General features: G+C 43.0%; 1 protein-coding gene across 4 annotated transcripts; it reads right to left on the reverse strand.

The window, feature by feature from the left end:
- Positions 1 to 1,240: 1,240 nt before the first annotated feature.
- znf740b (zinc finger protein 740b) lies at positions 1,241 to 8,396 on the reverse strand. Of its 4 annotated transcripts, none has more exons than XM_019895614.1 (7): positions 8,268 to 8,372; positions 6,318 to 6,489; positions 5,932 to 6,156; positions 5,407 to 5,529; positions 5,156 to 5,285; positions 4,646 to 4,764; positions 1,241 to 2,799 (listed from the first exon to the last, which is right to left on the reverse strand). In XM_019895614.1, the coding sequence occupies exons 2-7, from the start codon at positions 6,360 to 6,362 to the stop codon at positions 2,626 to 2,628; spliced, it is 816 nt and encodes a 271-aa protein (XP_019751173.1). In that variant the 5' UTR covers positions 6,363 to 6,489; positions 8,268 to 8,372; the 3' UTR covers positions 1,241 to 2,625. The 4 variants fall into 4 exon arrangements, with proteins under 4 accessions (XP_019751173.1, XP_019751174.1, XP_019751175.1 ...); XM_019895615.1 differs by lacking the exon at positions 8,268 to 8,372 and adding an exon at positions 7,838 to 8,065; XM_019895616.1 differs by lacking the exon at positions 6,318 to 6,489 and having other exon boundaries at positions 8,268 to 8,396.
- Between the last annotated feature and the right edge of the window lie 990 nt (positions 8,397 to 9,386).

The following is a 9,386-nucleotide window of genomic DNA, read 5'->3' on the forward strand; positions in this document are numbered from 1 at the left end:
TTGTCAGACAATCGGTGGTAGTGGAGGGGCGTTCAAATATTTCTGAGATTTTCTTTTTGTGAACCTCTGAGACACACACACACACACACACACACACACACACACACACACACACACACACACACACACACACACACACATAAATACACATGGTCAGAGCCTCGCTGTCTGCACTCGCTAAGATTTACTCTCCCAGGGTGGAATTTCTCTTTGAAGGGCCCATTTCGCCCCCCGCCTTTGACAGGCGAGGTGAGGTGAGCAGGTAGAGAGCTAGCTATCAGTTTCCTCCAGCCTGCACACAAGGCAGCACTCGTACATTTTAGCTCTGGGCCGACTCCATGAGCGCTCTGTCTCGCGGAGATGATTTCTAACCTGGATGATTTCTGCACTTTGTGTATGAAGATGGAGTGTTATAAGCCCCTTCCTGATCTCCTCCCCATCTCCCTCACTTAAAGAGGTCCATTGTTAAGTGCCGGGGGCCTGCGGGTGCTGTAAAACAGACGGCGGAGGGAGGAGATGTCTCCCATGAGGGGGCGGAGGGGACAAGCGCACTCCCAGCAGCCTTCGGGCTGATCTCATGCAGCCAAAGCTCATGCTTTAATCAAAGAACTGGTCAATAGCAAGAGGAAGGTGCTAAAGACTATGACCCCTGCCCTGAGAAGGATGGAGTGATGAAAGCAGGCTTTCCTTCCCTTTGAGGAAGCAGATGTCATCCGCGGCGTGGGTTTTGCAAATTCAGTCTTCCTGATTCCATCTCCTTGAAATGTTCTCAACTCTAAAATGTAAAGTGAGCAATCACAATGCTGCAGTACCATGTCTGCTCTTGTGACGTCACTCGAGACCCCACTTTTCTCCACACAAAAAGCGACACTGCCCTCTTGTGGCAAAAACGGGCATTGCTTTGCTGCGTCTTCATTGTGACCTTTCCTCTTCCGTTACTGTATAGTGTAGTACATTTAGGCGTTGAAACTAATCAAGAATTGTGTCTGAGCAGTTTGTGTTTGTGCAAGGTCAGCCAGCGTTAGTGAATAGCAACCAAAAATATTACAAATCATTTTAAAACTATGCAAAAATCCATCAATGGAGAGAAAAACATTTTCGCTCACATTCACTGAGGGGCAACTGAGCCACTCAGTGCACATCCACGACCATTAACAAATTTCACTATCAAATTATGTGCCAGTGAATATTTTTTTGAAAGGTGAATATGTCCTATTAAACTAGTGAATATAGCATGCACTTATTACAAAACGAATTGTTTTATTGAGATTTAGAGCTCTCAAACTTCATGCACAATGCTGTATAATCAACTGTAAAATATACATCATTTCACCCGAATGCCTAATAACGAAATGACTAATAAGGGTGGCGTTTACACTTATATAAATGCAGACAAAAACAATCATGGTAACGTACAGGAGAGTAAGAAGTGGCTGCTTCTGAATTAGATTTCCAAATGACAGGGGGATCCACCCTCAAATCACACTGGAAAACAGACTACTTTGTAAATAGTGAGATTTGGGGGAATGTAGGCCCCACACATCACTTTTCTACTTGGAATACAATGAAAAAATATTTATATTAACTTAATGAGCAGAGGGCAATGTCATTCACCCACCCCGCCCCCTTTCACGTAGTCTAAATATCAAAGCAACTTAACTACAGCAAACTGAATGAGGGGGAAAAAAGTTTTATGTCTTAAAAAAAACACTACTTACACGTCATCTTCAGTGAAGATGCTAAACTGTTTAAAGAAACTAGAGATTAAAGGACATGGCACAGTGTTTTCACATTCAATCATGTTGAGCCGGAGGTGGAGCGCTTATTGGTCTCAGACTAGAACTACAACGAAACAGCTCAACTGGCCTACTTCCCACAAAATGTCTGGAAAGGATGAATGAATGCCAAAAACTAAACAGACAGATCGGCAAACTGAACTAGATCTAGAAGAAGAAGTTCATTTGTGAAGTTACAATGATGAGGGGGAAAAAAACAGAAGTAGAAACACAGCAGAGGTCCAAATGCATATTTTGATGTGATATGAGTCTTAGTTTTGCCATTGCAATTGTGTCATTTTAATGTGGCCTATTGTAACAATTCCTTGAAATGTACATATCTAAATGTACATTGATTTTCACTGACATCACAAAACCTACATTATATGGGTTGCTAATTACTAAAGCAAGGTCACGCAGTCTTGCTTGACGGAGACAGTTACACAACAAGCCGTGCCACTCTTGACCGAGCCGAAGGTCCAAATGGAGAAGCGGGGCTTGATTTGTGGGCTCAGCAGGACAATCAAAAGATGTGCTGCGTGACCATCTGCAGCCAGTACTGTCAAAAACACCAAAAGTCTTCAGTGTGATGAGACGTGAGAGCATATCATCCATTTATTGCCATCATGATGTTAGGAGAGAGCACCCCGTTGACAAGACGCCAAGTTGTCTTTTCCTCTCTGATCTCAACAACTAAGAGAAGAAGATAAAAAGGTACAAAAATCCATGACCGAACTAGCGTAATCTGGTTGTGTTAGCGAGGTTGTGTTCAGGTTTCGCTGGTGTCGCGGCTCAACGTTATTGAGTCACCGACTGTCCAAAAGGTCTTTGTGGTCTTAGGTGGGTGGGGTCAGACAGTCAGGCGGCTGTTGGAAGGGTGTAAGGGGCTCCAGGAAGCAGTGTGGCCAGATGTGCCCTGCGAGTATGCCGATGAGCGACTCTCACAACGCTGGCTGTCGTCTTTGTTGATGCCGGCTGTACACAAGCGCCGGTGCCTCAGCAGCCGGTCTGTCCGTGAGAAGGTCTGCGGGCCAAGTCGAGAAAGATGGCTGTTAGTTAAGCTTGGGTACCTTTTCACATCTTACCAAATATTGGTCACATGGAAACCATCCGCCCGACATGCAAACAGCAGGCAACAGTGCCACACTCATCCTCTGGAGCACTTCAGAATCAGCATTTATCCAATAACATGACATATGTATTTCACATAGATCAATCTGATACAGATTGTTACAAATCTTAATGTATGCACGTCGCTACAGAAGTGTCACTTTTGCTCTCTGACAAAGCAATCAGCGGGCGGAAATGTGCTGACATCATTAAGGGTCAGCGCTGTGGCCCTGTGAGGACAACTTTGAAATGGGATTGTTTCAAGACTTAGTTCCAATAAAGTTACAAGGTCCAGCACGAATGATTGCGGAGGCCCAGGGCACAATTTGACTGACATGGCAGCACAAGGAGCCTAAAATCTGATTGGACATAACATTTTTTTTTTAAATCTCGAAAAAACATGGTCCGCAGAGGGCTGTGAATGGTGACCCAGTTCGAGTCGATGTTTTCTTCTCTTTACAATCTATCACCAGATTTGACGGTTTCTAACACTGCATATCAACTGCAGAGATAAACAACCTCACTGAGATTTATGCTGCCATTTGAGTGTGAATGTGGTTTGAGCAGTGAAAAATAGCCGTCCTGCCGACTTCCTGTTCGTGATATGCCAACAGTCCCATGTAATTACGAGCCCTTTATACCCTGAATATGCATCACTCTCACAAAACAGTTCCTACCTATACACCGGCAGAATGTAAATACAACACAATTCCAAGTTGTCCAAAATGTGATAAAACATCAGCTGTCAGTCAGTTATATTTTGATTCCAAAAGGTACCTCTGACGATTTACATCTCAACTCAACCTTATGCTTGCGCTTATACAGTAGAAATGGAAGGCCAATGGTTTCACTTGAAAATACATGAACATGTTTAAAAATCAGTTTATTCCACGACAACCGAGTACTCTTCATGCCGAGCGCGGTGTCCGGGTGCACGCGCTGTTTTAATGTTTTTTTATTTTTTTTTATCATATTTTTGAACGTGATTGAGCAGGATTTCACAAGCGGGTCAAACAGCAGCAGAAATGTTGTAATTTGCGACACAAGTGCTGCTCAGTTGGTGGTGTCCGCTGTGCCTCCAAAGTTGCGCAAGACAGCCATTGTTCCCATCTGGTCACCACTCAGAGGTCATTTTGTACAAATCATTTATTTGACACTTTTCAACAGAATATCTTCGTATGAAGGCAGTGAAGCCGTTCAAGTGTTAAACTAATTAATTTAAAAAAATAGGTGGTACTTGAGTGTTCAATGTTTGGGGTCCATCTACCAACCGAGTCGAGGATGACATTCGACAACCTCCTGCAAAGCAAGTGTGAATTCTCTTGATTTATTCATAGCACACTGCAGGAAGGTTTGATTGGAAAGCATTGTTCATTTGGAAGTGGTTTTGCACAAGTTTCGTTTTGGGCTCACGTCCCACTCCTGGACCGAGTTTTCTGAGAACTATCCCCTCCGCAAAAACAAAAGACAAAATGAACACAATAGTTGGGAATAAATAAGAATGATTTCATGAGAATAAATATTCAAAATTAGCATTTGGCTAACCACCTGTGGTCAAAGTTGCAGCTATGCAGTGCAGTTTGATTCGTCTTCAAACGACAACCACAGTAACATTTTGAAGTTTTTATGAAGACCTTTCGCATAGTTTCGAGCAAAACTTATCATTCTTAATTTTACAGATTCATCACCTTTCATACCGTTCTTGTACTGTTGTGCGGGTTTGTCAGCGAATGTTGTGGCCGGAGGAGAGCCTGACTAACCTGATTGCAACGATCGCACTGGTAGGGCTTCTCGCCGCTGTGCACCCTCTTGTGTCGGTCCAGGTGGTAGCGCTGAATGAAGCGCATTTCGCAGCTGTCACAGGCGTAAGGCTTTTCCCCTAGCGACATCCACAACACACAATTACTTGCGGGCATTTGCCACGACTGGCCACACAGTAAACATAATGCACTGTATACAGTACGCCACCACTTGAGAACAGAAGACTTTGTTGCCGATTTGGGTTTTTGTGACGTTTTCATCAAACTCCAGGGGGCTTACTGAAAACCCAGTCAGCAACAGCAGATCAACTTTAAGCAACAGATATTTGAACACAAACGGTGCAGACATATAATACTCAGATATATTCTTGATCCCCGGCAAAGAATGAATCTTCATCCTATCAAGTCATTGGGCATAATTCTGTGCTGCCAACTGGTAGGGAACAGTTTAAGGATATGTGAAGAAGCAAACTTTTTTTATGGAGGGTGATGCAGTTTGTCGCTCCTCACCCGTGTGCGTCAGTATGTGTCGCTTGAGGTGGTAGCTGCTCCGGAAAGCTCCGTAGCAGTGGTCACAGATGAAGTTCTTCTGCACTTTTAGAGAACTGTCATCATCCATGTCGAGCTGCTGCAATAAAGGCTACCGAGGATGACAAAATGAGAATCTTTTTTTTCCGTCCCCAGTCTATGCAGTCATGGATTATTCATATCGTGCCATATTATTGTGCATTAATGTGCACGCTCCAGAATCTCAAACATACCCGCACTTCCTCTTTGACTTTCACAGATTTTTTGTGCTTTTTCTTGTGCACACTCTGGCTACTATGCATGTTCTTCCCATCCAATATTCTGGAGGTGTGGTAATCCCCATCCTTTTGGATCAGCTGGGAGAGAAAATAAATGTACAAATTAGGGTTGACCGCAAGGGCATCGCACTAGCCACAACATTAGGTACACCCGGACCATCGAGTAAGAGCCTATACAAGAGCTGTAAGACAACTTCTGTCAAACTGTACACGATTTTACTGCTTGTCTGCGGCCTGCCCCAAATGGTTGCGCAATCCACGTTGGGAACCAACCGACCAAGCAAGAATGGCTCCCTTATCTACAGCATTCTCATCAACTAAACATTTAAAATACTGGATTCTGTCTGTAGTAAGAAAGGGTGGGAAAAACATTTGGGTGAAGCAAAAAGAAAATGGTGATTCTTACTTGTACTTTGATCTCATACATTTTTTTGAGTACATTCAAATGAAATCAGATCACCGGTTAATGGCTTCACTCACCAGTGGTGGACAGCTCCCTGTCGACATATGGCCCACGTTGGCTTGCGCGTGGTGACTTTGGTGTCCGTGGTGGCTGTGGCTGTGGTGCGAGTGGCTTTGGTGACCCTCAGAAGTTGCCCGGTGCCCGTGACCCATGGATGACATCATCTTCTTTTGACCTGGAATGTTATTGGCTTGCATCAGGGCCATGCTGGACAGCACCGCCTCGCAGCCCAGCAAGCCAGCCTGGCAACACAAACAACAGCATCACAGCAGGTTGTGGGACTTCTTGTAGGGACTGTGAGAGTGCTAAAGGGGCTTAAGTAAAAAACGAAAATGACAGTCCTCCGTCTAAGGACACAACTGGAAATGGTTTTGATTCTGCACATGAAGAGACTTGCACTAACCCATTTCATATGATCTCGAATAGAGTTGTTTGAATGGTGTGTCATCGCCGTGCTTTTGATTTTGTGTGTGATGGGTGGGGAGGGGTTGTGAGAGGGGGCAGAGTTGACCTCAGTCAGGGTGAGGACTAACAGAAGAGATGGCACACACCCAAATGCTCACGGAGGCCAAAGCCTGAAAGTAGAGGCATGACAAAATAAAGCTGTGTGCTTCAATCAGGAGCTTTCTTCTTTCGTATTTGCAAGTTCATCAATTCAGCACGCACAACAGCGATGAGATTGAGGTGAGTTCTCACACTGAAATGTGCAGCTTATCAGGCAACAAAGCCCCCAATGGTTTGAGTGCATACTAGGGCAGAAAACATTTTGGATAAAGGCGAAATTAAAAACTAAATTAAAAGTCAAGACAACTGTTTAGTTGAATTTTCTTTGGCGCAGTGCATTTTCCTAATTTACTACTCTGATTTCACTACCTTCTACATTAAAAAAAAAAAAAAAAAAAGACTTCGTGCCCAAGACGAGCGAAAAAATATTTACAGGTATTTCTTTTTGTAATTATAAACAGTTTCACTATATTAGTGCAACTCTGCAAAGTGTACAGTTTTGGTTCAATTTTAAAATACACTAAACAATTACGGCTAAAAAAATTTAAGGCCACCGTATCGCCTTCAACTTAAGGCACGCCCTCAATAATAAGCATGGCAGGAATGCAGGTACTAGTTGCAAAGTTTAATCAAAGTTGGATGCACTATCATATTAATTGTCTTGATGATTCATTTGTACATAACCTTCAAGAATTCAAGCTGTCAGCAATTGATGGTTATTATAAGAGCAGCCGCTTGTTGGTGTGATTTGCAGATATATGGTCCAATCAGTCGACTAATCACAATTATTGTTGGTAATTAGTTGATGGGCAAAATGATCATTTATGGCAGCCCTAGACTTTGGACAAACTACTGCATGTGGCTCTAATGTGCCTAAAACAGTTTGCGTTTAAATCCGAACTAGTTTGATTCCATATTGTGTGAGCCTGTGATTCCCAACCTTTGTTGAGCCACGGCACATTTTTTAAATTCGAAAAATCGCACGGCACACCACCAAACCAAATTGTCACAAAAAGAGGATACATATGTCAATTTCATACTTTTTGTCCTCTAATTGAAGATGATTTTTTGTTCATTGCTGGGATGGATAAATGGACAAATATACATTATTTGTTACTAGTAAATAATGTTCTCATCATTTAAGTGAAATTTGAGAAGTTCCCGCGACACGCCGTTAGAGCTCTCACTGCACACTCCTGTGCCACGGCACACTGGATGGGAATCACTGGTGTAACCACGCTTCAGTGTTCTATTATTAGCAAATGATAAATTATCTCCTAAAAGTCCTCCGAATACTGTAACAATTCAAGTCTCTTTGCCTTGGTCATGCTCTGGCCTTTCATTTGCAAGAATCGTCGATTTTGCTGAAGCAAACATCACACATTTACAACTATGCAAGTTTGCTAGCTAGCAACTTACCACAGAACAGGTTGGGGTTAAAAATTGCCCCGGCGGAACTGTATCAAAACGGACGCTTGTGGGTCGTCGTTTCTGGTTTTAAGGGCGACTATTAAAAGTGTGACGCCAAAAGACGAAGTCCGACCCGAATGAACCCGAAAAGGCGAATAGTTAGCTTGCTAGCTAGTTGTTCTGTTTGGGGGAGGTGGGGGGACTGTTTCAGGACGGAGACCCCCACCCTCCCCCACCCCAGACAACACAACAAGAGCCAGGCACAAGGCACACGCAAGGAACACACAAGGCACAGCAGGCAGGCTGGGCGTGCGGGCTCACAGAGCAACACAAAATATGACTGCGGGCTCTGCTGCAACCTTCAAACACCCGAAAGTAGCCCACTAACCTAACGATTGTGCACAGACGGCGAAACTGTGCTCCTGGAGCGATTACTTACCTTTTAATTTTTCACAGTTTTGTGGATTATTACTTGACGCACTTCCAATTTTTTCTCAGTTTACAAACACTGACAGGAAACGCTACCGGAAGTGTTCCCCGAAGAAGTTTTCTCATTGGTTACAGTCGTAGCCACGTGATCGCCTCTGAGTGACCGGTATATGCGCCATATTCGGAAGGGACTAATGACGTCAAGGTTCAGGCTGAAATAAGACGCTCTGGAAAGCCAGTGTTTTACAACATCTATTAAGACGAGGCACATACAGTATTTTAAATTGGAATGTAATCACAGCCCACTGCCAAACTAAACTGTGTAAAATGTCACAAAAAGTATAGACATGCGGTTACAAGAGGTAAAGACGTTTTATTTTGGACAAACAAACAAACCAGCCAACCAACAAAACAAACAAACAAACAAACAAAAAAAAACTAATAGCTTTACTATTTGAATAACACAGAAATGACCATTTAGTATAATATTTTCTTCCCTACATTTACACATGCAGTACGGTATACGCTCAAACAGTGCTTGGCATTCATGAAATTACACGTCAATAACAGCGCATTCATTAAAAAAACAAAAAAAAAACTTTGTCTTTGACCAAAAAATTCAACTCCAATTATAGTACTGCAACCATAAAACTTCAAACTGACTAGTTAGAATAGACCAGTGGCGGACCCTGAGGGCCAGCAAGGCCTTCTCTGCTGGCCTAAACATTCTCAGAAAAGTAAATTTACTTTTCTGAGAATAACATAAATTTGTTATTTTATTTTCATAACTATGTTAACAAAATTATTCTCTGTATTCTTTACGTCATATTATTTCCACTTAGTTGAGTGGCTTTCAATGTTATTTTAAATAACATTGAACGCCACTCGAAAAATAACTTATTTATTATGGTAGAGTTTTTCACCGATCATATTTCATCTTGCTTGTGTTGCCAGGTTAATTAAACTTGCTCGGGGCCTTCAGATTAAACAGAGCAGGCCCCTGTGCGCTGTAAATGAACGGGCACTGTCAGGTTTCAATAGCCAATCAGATCACGAGTCTCATCCTGTATCCTGACTTGTTCTCGTCTGCGTACTAGGGCTAGCTAGAGGGCCTTACTTCGAGACTGGC

Source organism: Hippocampus comes, unplaced genomic scaffold (assembly GCF_001891065.2).
Source record: "Hippocampus comes isolate QL1 unplaced genomic scaffold, H_comes_QL1_v1.1 scaffold113, whole genome shotgun sequence".
NCBI lineage: Eukaryota > Metazoa > Chordata > Actinopteri > Syngnathiformes > Syngnathidae > Hippocampus > Hippocampus comes.

Excerpts from the sequence above, each read along its gene's own strand:
- znf740b (XM_019895614.1), bottom strand. The coding sequence starts at position 6,362 with ATGACACACCATTCAAACAACTCTATTCGAGATCATATGAAATGG. Across the intron at positions 5,286-5,406 it reads AAGTCAAAGAGGAAGTGCGG|CCTTTATTGCAGCAGCTCGA; the intron begins GTATGTTTGAGA and ends CATCCTCGGTAG. Across the intron at positions 2,800-4,645 it reads AGTGCGATCGTTGCAATCAG|ACCTTCTCACGGACAGACCG; the intron begins GTTAGTCAGGCT and ends CTTGGCCCGCAG.